Source organism: Heteronotia binoei, chromosome 5 (assembly GCF_032191835.1).
Source record: "Heteronotia binoei isolate CCM8104 ecotype False Entrance Well chromosome 5, APGP_CSIRO_Hbin_v1, whole genome shotgun sequence".
In the NCBI taxonomy this organism is placed as follows: Eukaryota; Metazoa; Chordata; class Lepidosauria; order Squamata; family Gekkonidae; genus Heteronotia; species Heteronotia binoei.
Window position 1 is genome coordinate 165,247,473 of NC_083227.1, and position 14,105 is coordinate 165,261,577.

Consider the following 14,105-nt stretch of genomic DNA (forward strand, 5'->3'; position numbering starts at 1 on the left):
CATCTGGCTCCTGATTCACTCCCTTTACTCTTGACAACATACACACTTCATTTTTTCTGAATTAAAGGGATTCCACGACAGCTGCAGGTAGAGAGATGCTGCAGGTAGAGAGATGCAAGTAGAGAGATGTGGCCATCACAAGGAAGGGAGCAGAGCTAAGCTCAGCCTTCAGAATGGTGGAGCAAAGCTTCTTGTTTCTCTCCATCCTTGCAGGCATTTAAAGGACATTTATTTTCTTTCCCTGCCAAGGCACGGTATAGTGTTTCATTGAAGCTCAGTAGGGAGATGTGGGCCACTGGGGGTTCCCACTGAGATTGTGTCTGTGCTTTTGTGCAGGTGTAATAGAAAAAGTCAGTCAGTCCTAAGGGAAATCAACCCAGACTGTTCCCTGGAAGGTCAGATGCTGAAGCTGAAGCTCAAATACTTCGGTCACTAAATGAGAAGGGAGCACTCCCTGGAGAAGACCCTGATGCTGGGAAAGACAGAAGGCAAAAGAAGAAGGGGACGGCAAAAGATGAGATGGCTGGACAGCGTTACTGATGTAACTAACATTAATTTGAGCAGACTTCGAAGGATGGCGGAAGACAGGAGGGCCTGGCGTGACTTGGTCCATGGGGTCGCAAAGAGCTGGACTGAAGTGTGCGACTGAACAACAATAAGAAAGGGGGAAGAGTAGGGGGAGGAACAGAGGTGTGTGGGCACCATGCCTGGACCATCTGCTGCTACCATGAGGGGGTGAGTTTTTGTGCCTCTGCGTGGAAGCAGCCACAGTGGAACAGTTTCTTTGTTGAGCCAAAGCACAACATAAGACAAGATTAGTCACAATGCATGTAATGTTTATCTGAACAAGTCAGTTTTCCTTTGGTGATGGGTACAGAGCACTTAAAATGAATATTCAGGCAATGCAGTGTGATAGGGTTGCCAGACCCCCCCACGGGGAGAACTCCTGCTTTTGCCACCCCCGACTGGTCTGAAAGGCATCATGATAACGGCACCTGAAAGTGACATCATCACGTTGCAGATGTCATGCAGTGATGCTATAGTTTTGGGGCAAAACTCTAATTGGCTACAAACCATAGAGTTTTGCCCAAGAACTAGAGTGCCCCCCCCTGACATCAGCAAAGTGATGATGTCACTTCTGGGCGATGTCACACATGGCAGAAGATCCCAAAGAGGATCCAAGATCGCCCCCACAACACCAGATGCAAAGCAGGACCTTGCAATCTTACGAAGGGACAAATGAAGAAGACAGAACAATGTCATGTGGTGTGGGGCCAAAATCATAATATGGCATACCAAAAACAGTTCTAGCTGGAACAGACTCCTTATTGATCCAGAAAGACACCTGTGAAAGGATGACTGTCATGATGCAAGGGATATATATCTGTATCATGAAGTAACCCATCTTCCTTTGTAAGTGGAAATAAACAGTCATTGTTACATATTCACCTGTTAGGAAATAAGTATATTAGCATTAACTTTGTACATGTCTTTATCTTTGTATTAGAATATCTGGACAGTTTTAAACAAATGGACAAATTTCATATGTACTCTGCTTTAACATTTCTATGCTTGGAAAAGCTGCATCCTGCAACATGAGTAAATGATGTAAACTGAACAAATCTGCATATACTCCTTTATTGTGCATAACTTTGTGAATATGCACAATGTTATGCACGGCCCATTCTGATCTTCCTAGTCACTGGGGCATGGGTGGGGTAAAACATTATATCAGAATGGAAAATTTATCTAAGACCGTTTCGCACACAGCTTACCACGGGGTCACGTTCCTGTTCTCTCCAGTTTGGTGTAGTGGTTAAGTGTGCAGACTCTTATCTGGGAGAACGGGGTTTGATTCCCCACTCCTCCACTTGCACCTGCTGGAATGGCCTTGGGTCAGCCATAGCTCTGGCAGAGGTTGTCCTTGAAAGGGCAGCTGCTGTGAGAGCCCTCTCCAGCCCCACCCACCTCACAGGGTGTCTGTTGTGGGGGAGGAAGGTAAAGGAGATTGTGAGCTGCTCTGAGACTCTTCGGAGTGGAGGGCGGGATATAAATCCAATATCTTCAATATCTTCTTCTCTCCGCAGCATCTGTCGGATTTCCCATTATCTGCACCGAAGTTACAGGAAGTGCCGTGGCTTTTGAGCAGCAAACGTAAACCGCTAAAACCCAGGTTACGTTTGCTACGCAAAAGCCGCGGCACTTCCTGTAACTTCGGCGCAGATAATGGGAAATCCGACAGCCGCTGCGGAAAGAACAGGATTACGCCCGCGTGGTAAGCTGTGTGTGAAAACGGTCTAACTTTCATTCTACCTACATATGTAATTTTGCAGCCAAATTGAATAGAAATTTGCTTTTTAAATGAAAGCCGAAATATTCAGGATATAAAAACCATGTGTAACCCCACAATTTGCATTCTTTCCGTGTCCCATGGTCTACAGGGACCTAGTAATGAGTTTTATTTATTCTAATTCATAGCTCAAACAATAGCTAAAGGTGGGTGGTGGAGTTAGTTTCACACTTCCCTTATGACACAGTTTGGTGTAGGAGAGCCAGTTTGGTGTAGTGGTTAAGTGTGTGGACTCTTATCTGGGAGAACCGGGTTTGATTCCCCAGTCCTCCACTTGCAGCTGCTGGAATGGCCTTGGGTCAGCCATAGCTCTGGCAGAGGTTGTCCTTGAAAGGGCAGCTGCTGTGAGAGCCCTCTCAACCCCACCCACCTCACAGGGTGTCTGTTGTGGGGGAGGAAGGGAAAGGAGATTGTGAGCCGCTCTGAGACTCTTTGTAATGGAGGGCGGGATATAAATCCAATATCTTCTTCTTCTTCTTTCCTTAACTCTGTGTTCTTCCTCCATAACCTAGCATTAACTGCTGTTTGGCTGCATAACCAGTGTGGGGAAGTGGCTAGAACGGCACACTAGGGTCTAGGCAACAGGGCCGGTCCCAGACTATCTGGCATCCCAGGCAAAGCTAGGTTCTGATCCACCCCCAATAACCAATGTTTAAAAACAGATGAATTGTCACCATGACTTCCAGGAGCTCTTATGGTGGAAGAGGCAGCCTCCAGGAGAATTCTGCAGAACCAGCCCCCCGCCATTAAAAACATCAAGATGGGCAAAAGATGGGAAAAACCAGGGGGATTCAATCGCTAAGGCTCAAAAACACCCGGATAATCGTACTTGAAGTGAAATCACGATTTGACAATTGCTGTACAACTGTGAAGCGTTTTCATGATTTCATCCCCTGGCATCTGAAAAAGTGAACTATCCCACTTGCTAGATCTTGATCAGTGAACACTATCAATTTACCAATGATCACAAGATACAGTAAATGCTGCTAATTTCTGATCAATCCAAGTCATCTTGAACCATTTGAATCAAACTACCTTCCCTGTGGACAACGGAGCATAGGGTTGCCAGGTCTAACTCCAAAATATCTGGGGACTTTGGGGGTAGAGCCAGGACGCTTTCCCATTCCTTAAACTAAATAAATCTTCTCTCTCTCTTTCACTCACTCACTCACACACCCACACACACCCCCCAGCCAAAATAAAGAGTTTGCAAGTCCACACATTTGTGGATCTCATTGGGGCAATTGACTCACAGGGCTTGGTGAATATAACCATCTTTATTTTCACCAACTTCCTAGGAAAACAGAGAGCAGCCCAAGGGGGTGGAGTTTTACTCCAAACGAATGCTCTTCCTTTCTGCCTGCTTGCCCAGCCCATATAGCTCTAGTCAGTGAGATTTAAAAGCGCGCACACACCGAGGGGAAGGGAGGGAACCATCATGCCCAGGAGAAATTGGGGGGGGGGGGAGGAAGAGAAAGGAAGGAAGGAGAGAAAGAAGAGGGGAGGAAAGCAGCACCGTGTCAGAAGAAAGAGGGGGAAGCAAGGAAAGACAGAAAGAAGAGGGGATGGGAGGGAAGCATTGTGCCTGAGAAAAGGGGAAAGAGAAAGCAAGGAAGGAAGCAGCACCATGCCCGGGAGAAAGCGGATGGGAGAGAAAGCAAGGAAGAACAGAAAGACAGGATGGGAGGGAAGGTGAGGAAGGAAGGAAGCGGTGGCGCATCCGGGTAGTTCCCGGAAGCACGGTGCTTGCTCAGAGCCTGGAGGCCAGGGCAAAGGCCAGGCATAGGGACTCCTCATAAAAGTCACCTGGAGGGTGTCCCTCCAAGGCTGGCACCCTAGACAAATATCTAATTTGCCTAGTGGAAGGGCTGGCTATGCTAGGAGACCCAGGTTCAAAGCCCCGCTCTATCAGGAAAGTTTGCTGGGTGACCTTAGACAGTCTAATCTACCTCACAGGGTCGTTGTGGTGATAAAATAAAAGAAAGGAGAACAACATAAGCTGCTTGGGGTCCTCACTGGGGATAAAAGGAGGGTATAAATGAAGGAAACGGAATAAAAATAAAGAGAGTGGCCATCTAGGAATGTGCATTTGGATATTAACTAGTCAAATCTATCCAATCCTTTTTTATCATTAGTCCCAATCATTAAAAATACTGATGTTCAGTAACTTTAGAAATGGCCATTATTACTGTGCTTTGCTTTATGCCTGCCTCCAGTGAAGGCAGTGGGAACAACAGCAAAACAAGGGATTGACTCAGCAGATATTCTACTTGCCAGGGGCATCTTCCAGTCAAAAGAGTTAACCAATTTCGCACCAAAGGGGATCATTCATTTCTATGCACAACACCTTCACTTTTGATCAATCGCTGCTCTGGCCAGGTGGCTTCTGAAAGGCTTTCGGGGAACGACATGAGCCTGGCTTGCTTGCTCTTTTGTTCTCTGTGCTGCTGCTCTATTTGCACTCCCAAGGCAAATGCTTTCCTTCTATCTTTGGAATATGGATGCTAGGCAGGATAATGGCACGGATTCCACCATCATAGACAGTTTACCTATTGGGGGTGGGTGCAAACATTTGTTTGTGGCTCCAAGAGTCAGGCAGCTGCAATCTGTGTTGGGACTAGAAGTAGAGACTAGGTCATATTACATTATTCTTCCCCCCTCCCACCCCCCACCCCTGCACACACACACACACTCCTGCAGGGGACAGTTGTGTGGTTTATATTCTCAGGCCAACTGACCGTTGCCTAGCAGATTGGGAGGGGGGAAAGAAACACAGGTTTCCGCTACCCCAGTGTAAAGCGAGGCCAGATTGGATGAGGCACCAAAGACCTGCAATGAGAAAGGATCTGAGATCTCTCTCTCCCTGTCTTCGTGAGACATCAGTCCAGATAACTTTTCTGAAATTTCTCTCTTCTTAAAGTTTGTATTTAAAAAGTGGAACTTTTCACATCTCAAAGATTTCAGGTTTTCATGGCTGGTAACATCATTAGGTTTTGTAGAATCTTTTGGGCTCAAGTGCCGTGTTCTACTGGAGAAAGTTTTTCTTCCAGACGTTTCGTTCTCGGCTGCGGAGAACATCCTCAGTGGCGTTGCAGCAATCCACCCAGCAATTAACACAGAACAATGGTCACATTCAACAGCCAGTTTCCTTATCACTACCCTTCCAGGAAGCCCCACCAAACAATGGGCACATCCAAAACCTATTGCCCTTTCACCACACCCCCTCCAGCCTAGAAATAGCAGCTCTCCAGCAGCCCTGGCCCCACTCAATGCACAGTAGCCAAGAAGGTCAGAGCGCCTGCTCTGGCTGCAACGCCACTGAGGATGTTCTCTGCAGCCGAGAACGAAACATCCGGAAGAAAAACTTTCTCCAGTAGAACACGGCACTTGAGCCCGAAAGATTCTACAAACCCTAATGATTTTCACATCTCCTTTGGCCTCAGCTGCTATTCGCTCCAGCAGGCAGATGTGTCAGGCAATATCCCACTCGTTGTGTAAAGAAAGCAGAAAGAGGGAGATCTACTTTGAAATAAAGCAGAGTATGCACTCAAGGGGAACTACACCCTGAACCCCACCCTACTTTAGTCTGGAGCCTGAAGTATTTATTGCCCCAGCTAAGCTCCACTTCCAAAAAGTCTGCCGAGATAGAAACCAATAAGATAAGGTGGAAGAGGGTTTTGTCAGAATGCTCTGTTTTTGTTCAAAAATAGAGACTTGCCAACCTTGAGTAGCTAGGAAAAATGAAAAACCATCCCATGCAAATTCACATCTACCCGTGCAAGTCAAAATGGTATAATTCCATACAAAATGGAGATTCTCTTTCCCATGTGCCTGAACTTTGGGAAGAGGGACCCCCTATATAAGGGATACAGTTCCTGAGAATGTCACCCCAATGCAGGGACGGGGGGTTACATCAAGAAATTTATTTTTCATTAAAACCAGGGCCTTTTTTTCTTTAGCAGGAATGCACAGGAACGCAGTTCTGGCTGGCTTAGTATCAGGGAGGGTGACCTAATAAGCAAATGAGTTCCTGTTGGGCTTCTTCTACAAAAAAAAAAAAAAAGTCCTGATTCAAACTGATGGGAACAATGGCAAAAACAGACAACAGAATTCAAACATATATAATAACTATGACGAAGTATACGATAAGTTTCAAAATATACTAAAAACCAACTCAAGTTACACTTCCGTAGGTCTGGCAAGAGTGCGGAGAATACTTCATAAAGCCTTCCTAACATTTCCCATCGGCTAATCAAGAGGGGCAAGTGACTCATTTAGCTCCCGGCCAAGACACAGGTTGCTGGGTTGTGTGTGTGAATGTGTGTGGAAAGCACCATGCCGCAAATCTGTCTCTAAGAGGAAGTCAGCAGAACTTTCCCAACACTTTTAGACTTGTAAGATACATACGTAAGTTTAGAAATCTGGAAGTCAATTGTTTCGGTGACCATCTTCTTGCGTGTGGGATACCTGGAGCGCGTTATTTTAGTCTAGTTTAACTGGACATGTTTGTTAACTATTATTGCAAAGACAGAGTATAAATGTTTAATTAAATAAACAAACAAATACTCCTCGTGCGGTTATTATCTTACCTGTATTGGATTTCATTGTTTCACTAGAAACTGTTTGTCCTACAAGATCATACTGGAGAAGACTGGAAGACTCTTGCGGTACTTCCACTGAATGGAGTGGTCCTTTATTCCAGGTGTAAATAATCTCACTTTTAGGATAAGCATCTAAGTTAGGAAAAGAGATGTGAAATTGGGAGTGTTCATTACATTTAACTTCCAGTACCAAAATAAGGTTCCTTCCCTGCTCTAGCCAGCATTCTCACAAACACATTGATTCAGCAATAATCTCCACCAGGTGAATTCACAGAGGTTCAGAATGGGATGTATTTCTGAAGCACCATATTAGAATTTAAATATATGAACATTTCAAATTACCATCATTTATACTGGGGGAGTTGCAATTTTTTCTTGGTTTTTTTTCAGTTTGAGTCTATTGGACCTGCAAAATCTTCAAGATTCTCCCCAAACAACCATATCCCAATACTGGTAGTACTTAAATCCAGGGTCTTTTTGGAAATCCTGAATTTCTTCATGTTCAATAGACCCAAACCAAAAATACAGAGAGAAAAAAGAACATAAGAACGTAAGAGAAGCCATGTTGGATCAGGACAATGGCCCATCCAGTCCAACACTCTGTCACACAGTGACCAAAAAAAAAGAGGTTCACAAGTGGGGCTAAAAGCCCTTCCACTTTGCCCCCCCCCAGCACCAAGAATACAGAGCATCACCACCCCAGACAGTTCCAATAATACCGAAAAGTGAGTCTTATGGTGCAAAAAATACTGTTGTGGCTAATAGCCACTGATGGACCTCTGCTCCATATTTTTATTCAAACCCCTCTTGAAGCTGACTATGCTTGTAACCGCCACCATGTCTTGCAGCAGTGAATTCCACATGTTAATCACCCTTTGGGTGAAGAAGTACTTTCTTTTATACATTCTAACCCCACAGTCGACGTTTCTCCAAGCTAAAGAGCCCCAAGCATTTTAACCTTTCTTCATAGGGAAAGTGTCCCAAACCTTTAATCATTGCCCTTTTCTGCACTTTTTCCAATGCTATAATATCCTTTTGAGGTGCAATGACCAGAATTGTACACAGTGTTCCAAATGAGACCGCACCATCTATTTATACAGGGGCATTATGATACTGGCTGATTTGTTTTCAGTTCCCTTCCTAATAATTCCCAACATGGCATTGGCCTTTTTTATTGCAATCGCACACTGTCTTGACATTTTCAGTGAGTTATCTACAATGACCCCAAGATCTCTCTCTTGGTCAGTCTCTGCCAGTTCACACCCCATCAACTTGTATTTGTAGCCCCAATGTGCATTACTTTGCACTTGGCCACACTGAACCTTATCTGCCACGTTGACGCCCACTCACCTAGCCTCAACAGATCTCTTTGGAGTGCCTCACAATCCTCTCTGGTTATTACCACTCTGAACAATTTAGTGTCATCTGCAAACTTAGCCACTTCACTGCTTATTCTCAACTCCAAATCATTTATGAACAAGTTAAAGAGCATGGGACCCAGTACTGAGCCCTGCGGCACTCCACTGCTTACCGTCTTCCACTGCGAAGATTGCCCATTTATACTCCTTCTCTGTTTCCTATTAATTAGTCAGTTTTTGTTTAAACCAATTTTATTATTCTGCAATATATTGTAATAATACTCATCATCTATCATTAAAAAGTTAATACAAATACATTACACTTTTCTTTTCCCTCCCCCCTTTTTCATGACTTAATTAGCCAGTTTTTGACCCACAAGAGGACCTGTCCTTTTACTCCATGACTCTCGAGCTTACTAAGGAGCCTTTGATGAGGAACTTTATCAAAAGCTTTCTGGAAGTCAAGGTAAACCACATCTATTGGGTCTCCTTTGTCCACATGTTTGTTCACCCCCTCAAAGAACTCTTACCAGGTTAGTGATGCAAGATCTTCCCTTACAGAACCCATGCTGAGTCTTCCTCAATAACTTGTGTTCATCAATGTGCCTACTCATTCTGTCCTTATTAATGGTTTCTACCACCTTTCCCAGTATTGAAGTCAGACTGACTGGCCTGTAATTTCCCGGATCTCCTCTGGAACCCTTTTTAAAGATGGGGGTGACATTTGCTACCTTCCAGTCCTCAGAAATGGAGGCAGATTTCAATGAAAGATTACAGATTTTTGTCAGGAGATCCACAAGTTCACCTTTGAGTTCTTTCAGAACTCTTGGATGTACGCCATCCGGACCTGGTGACTTATTAGTTTTTAATTCGTCTATCAGTTGTAGGACCTCCTCTCTTGTCATCTCAATCTGACTCAGGTCTTGCAACACCCCTTCCAAAATTAGCAATTCTGGAGTGGGAAAACACTTCTCGTCTTCCACAGTGAAGACGGAGGCAAAAAATGCATTCAGCTTCTCAGCCATTTTCCTATCCTCCTTCAGTAATCCTTTTACCCCTTGGTCATCCAAGGGCCCCACTGCCTCCCTGGCTGGTTTCCTGCTTCTAATATATTTGAAGAAATTTTTATTATTGGTCTTTATGCTTTTTGCAATATACTCCTCATGGTCCCTTTTTGCCTGCCTGATCACAGTCTTGCATTTGTTTTGCCACAGCCTGTGTTCCCTTTTATTAATCTCACTTGGACTAGCTTTCCACCGCTTAATCCTTCTTACCTTTTACAGCTTCCGTAACTTTGTTTGTTAATGATGCAGGCCTTTTCTTATACCTGTTTGTGCCTTTCCTAACTTGTGGTATATATTTTATCTGAGCTTCTAGGATTGTAGTTTTAAATAGCCTCCAAGCTTCCTCAAGGGTTTTGACTGCATTTACCTTTTATTTTCAGTTTCCTCTTCACATGCCTTCTCATCTCAGAGAATTTACACCTTTTAAAGTTAAAAGTGGTTGTTCTGGTCTTTTGGGGCAACTCCCTATTTATACAAATGGTGAAATCAATAACATAAGAACATAAGAGAAGCCATGTTAGATCAGGCCAATGGCCCATTCAGTCCAACACTCTGTGTCACATAAGAGAAGCCATGTTGGATCAGGCCAATGACCCCTCCAGTCCAACACTCTGTGTCACATAAGAACATAAGAGAAGCCATGTTGGATCAGGCCAATGGCCCATCCAGTCCAACACTCTGTGTCACATAAGAACATAAGAGAAGCCATGTTAGATCAGGCCAATGGCCCATCCAGTCCAACACTCTGTGTCACATAAAAACATAAGAGAAGCCCTGTTGGATCAGGCCAGTGGCCCCTCCAGTCCAACACTCTGTGTCACATAAGAACCTAAGAGAAGCCCTGTTGGATCAGGCCAATGGCCCCTCCAGTCCAACACTCTGTGTCACATAAGAACCTAAGAGAAGCCCTGTTGGATCAGGTCAATGGCCCCTCCAGTCCAACACTCTGTGTCACATAAGAACATAAGAGAAGCCCTGTTGGATCAGGCCAGTGGCCCCTCCAGTCCAACACTCTGTGTCACATAAGAACATAAGAGAAGCCATGTTAGATCAGGCCAATGGCCCATCCAGTCCAACACTCTGTGTCACATAAAAACATAAGAGAAGCCCTGTTGGATCAGGCCAGTGGCCCCTCCAGTCCAACACTCTGTGTCACATAAGAACCTAAGAGAAGCCCTGTTGGATCAGGCCAGTGGCCCCTCCAGTCCAACACTCTGTGTCACATAAGAACATAAGAGAAGCCATGTTAGATCAGGCCAATGGCCCATCCAGTCCAACACTCTGTGTCACACAGTGGCCAAAAAAAATTATATATTATTATATGAATTTCATCGAATGCCCACGAGTTCTTGTATTGTGAGAAAGGGAGAAAAGTACTTCTTTCTCTACTTTCTCCATCCCATGCATAATCTTGTAAACCTCTATCATGTCACCCATAATAACATTATGGTCACTGCTCCCTGTTGGCATATGAAGTAGAAATGCCTTAACAAGATAGCAACTTGTAGACAGATCATGCTGATCTATCTGACAGGTAAAGATCACATGACTGGACATATTGCATCAGCCTGCAGATGGTGCTTCAGTGACTCAGCATGTGTGTACTGATTGGGCAAAAGGACACGTAACTCTGTATATAAGTCTGTGCTATACTTGCCAGTGTATGCCATTGTGGTATCAGATGTTAGGAAGGGAATTGAAAACAAATCAGCCAGTATCATAATGCCCCTGTATAAATCGATGGTGCGGTCTCATTTGGAATGCTGTGTGCAATTCTGGTCACCGCACCTCAAGAAGAATATTATAGCATTGGAAAACGTCCAGAAAAGGGCAACTAGAATGATTAAAGGGTTGGAACACTTTCCCTATGAAAAAAGGCTAAAAGGCTTGGGGCTCTTTAGCTTGGAGAAACGTCGACTGCGGGGTGACGTGATAGAGGTTTACAAGATAATGCATGGGATGGAGAAAATAGTGAAAGAAGTACTTTTCTCCCTTTCTCATAATACAAGAACTTGTGGGCATTTGATGAAATTGCTGAGCAGTCAGGTTAAAACAGATTTAAAAAGTACTTATTCACCCAAAGGGTGATTAACATGTGGAATTCACTGCCATAGGAGGTGGTGGCGGCTACAAGCATAGAAAGCTTCAAGAGGGGGTTAGATAAAAATATGGAGTAGAGGTCCATCAGTAGCTATTAGCCACAGTGTGTATATATATATGTGTGTGCCACTGTGTGACACAGAGTGTTGGACTGGATGGGCCATTGGCCTGATCCAACACGGCTTCTCTGATCCACCCCAGATATTTTGCAGGCTGTCTTCTGAAATCACTTCAAACACCCCTTGTTTAAACAGACTGCACAAGAAAGTCAGAAAACAGCTGTTTTTAGGGGTTTGCTGGTAATTCCCGGGGTGGGGGAGAGTTTTCCCCTCCAGTTCTCTCAAATAAATCCCAGATATATTTCAAACATTAATGGATTTTGAACACTGAATGTTAGGTCTCTGTCAAGATCTGTGGTTGGCCTACGTAAGCTTATAGGTTCCTTTTTGGAGTACTGTTCCAATGAGGGCTCAGCTATTAACGTCACTAAATCAATGGTTCTTCTCTTAAGCAAAAAATAAGGGATTACAAAAGTACAAGTAGCAGGTCAATCCATAGAGCAAGTGGAACATTTCAAACACCTTGGAATTAGTTTCCAAGCAAACCTTTCTTGGAAAGTGCACTTGAACTTGATATGAATTTTTGGAAGGTCTTCTTAAGAGTTTGTTACTACTCTAGTGGCCAATATGTTTGCACTCTTTAATATGTGAAGCTGCCTTATACTGAATCAGACCCTTGCTCCATCAAAGTCAGTATTGTCTAGCCCAGGAGTGTCAAACTCATTTGATATGAGGGCCAAATCTGACATAAATGAGACCTATTTGACCATGCCATGTGGGCCATAAAATGTAATGCCAGATAGGGGGAGATATAAACTTTATAAAGGACACAGGCGAACACAATTAAAGATTTTTTTTACTTAAAATAAAACATGCTTAAAACATTAGCACTGTTAAATAAACAAAATATTACAAGAGTCTCTGATAACTGACACCTCTTGCTCTGAATTACTGCATCAAAATCTGAGGACAATGTCTGTGCTGTAGCAATCTTTAGTATGCTGTTCAGGTGTGTATCCTTATGTTGCAAACCTACTTTTGATTTATTGACATTCATCACAAAAATCTCATAGTTGATGCTTTGAGCCTAAGACCCAGAGGAAAACATGAAATGGCTGGGCATTCTACATAAGTTGCTTCATGTGCTGGTCAAGAACATGTGAAGGCACCATGACGCAGACTGAGGGCTATGTGTTTGTCCTGAAGAGCCTCAACCAATGGAGAAAATAAAGGCTTCGTAGCTCCTGTGCAATTGAGCAAGCCTGATAAAGCAAGCTGTGATGCAGGAGGAAGCAAGAAAGAGGAGAAAGGAAGCAGACCTTCTTTTGGGCCTGATAGGAACCCTTTGGGGGCCTGATTCGGTCCCTGGGCTGCATGTCTGACACCCTTGGTCTACTCAGATTTGTATGTCAATAAAAATACTGAAACTTCTCAGACTGGCAGCAGCCATTTCATATCAACTATTGCCTGGCCCTTTTTTAACTGGAGATTCCAGGGACTGAACCTGGGACCTTCTGTATGTGAAGCAAACGCTTCACAATGAGCAAAACCCCTCCCCTGTCCCTGCAGCAATTAAGGTATTTAATGCTGAAGTCTCCGGGCAGATGCTATATGTTGCTGGGGTTTGGATCAGAGCAGTAGCAGACAACATCTATAGACCACTATTAAGATTCCTATATAATATTCTGGGAATCCTTCAATATGTGTCCAGAAAAGCTCTGAGAGCCGAAGTTGGAAAAATGTCCCTTGAAGCAAAGACTTGGGGCACAGCATTCAATCTGAAAATTAGGATCCTAAAATCAAATCCAGAATCAAGCCTCCTTGCACTAATCAAGTTGGACCATAATACAAGTGACAGGGGCAGATTACTGGATCATAAAGGATCATTTGGGGGCGTTGCCCATGATGTGACAGAAACAATGAGTAGAAAAGAACTGACCCAGCTCATCAGAAGACGTCTCAGGGACTTTGATTAGAGCTCACAAAGTGTGTTGGTCTTTCTCAGCAGGCATTCTCCCTCCAACAAAAATGCCAAATTATCTATCTGAACTAACGTTTCCAAAATATAGAAGAGTATTCATGCTTGCACACCTGAATGTCCTGCCTTCAGTGGTAATATTAGGAAGAATCAATGGAACTCTATATTCAGATAAACTCTACAATTGTGGCAACAGAATTTATTCTATGGATCATATTCTTTTTGTCTGCCCCAAATTTATTTATTTTATTCGATTTTTAGCCTGCCCTTCCTATAGAACAGGCTCAGGGTGGGTTACATCGTTAAAACAATCAACAGTTAAAAACCAATTTAAAAATATATAAAATCTAAAATTACAGAGTAACACTAAAGGCTAAAATGGCAAATTCTGCCTCATAAACATGGCCTACTGTCTAGATACAGCACTGGGATGGAATGAAGGGGGGAGGCCGGTAACAAGTCCACTGTCTCAGCTGAAAGCCTGGCAAAAGAGCTCTGTTTTACAGGCCCTGTGGAACTGAAGCAGATCCCACAGGGCCTGGATCTCCAGGGGTTCATTCCACCAAGCAGGGGTCAGGGGCAAAATGGCCCTGGC

The 14,105-nt window shown here is 43.9% G+C and overlaps 1 protein-coding gene across 2 annotated transcripts in view; it reads right to left on the reverse strand.

The window, feature by feature from the left end:
- The window catches only part of GABRA6 (gamma-aminobutyric acid type A receptor subunit alpha6), an 89,969-nt gene that overhangs the window by 62,401 nt on the left and 13,463 nt on the right, over positions 1-14,105 (reverse strand). For both annotated transcript variants that reach the window (XM_060238344.1, XM_060238343.1), the window contains 2 exons: positions 6,940-7,083; positions 1,297-1,449 (listed from right to left, as the gene is read on the reverse strand). In XM_060238344.1, coding sequence (XP_060094327.1) covers positions 1,297-1,449; positions 6,940-7,083 — 297 coding nt within the window. The remainder of the gene's footprint in view (positions 1-1,296; positions 1,450-6,939; positions 7,084-14,105) is intronic.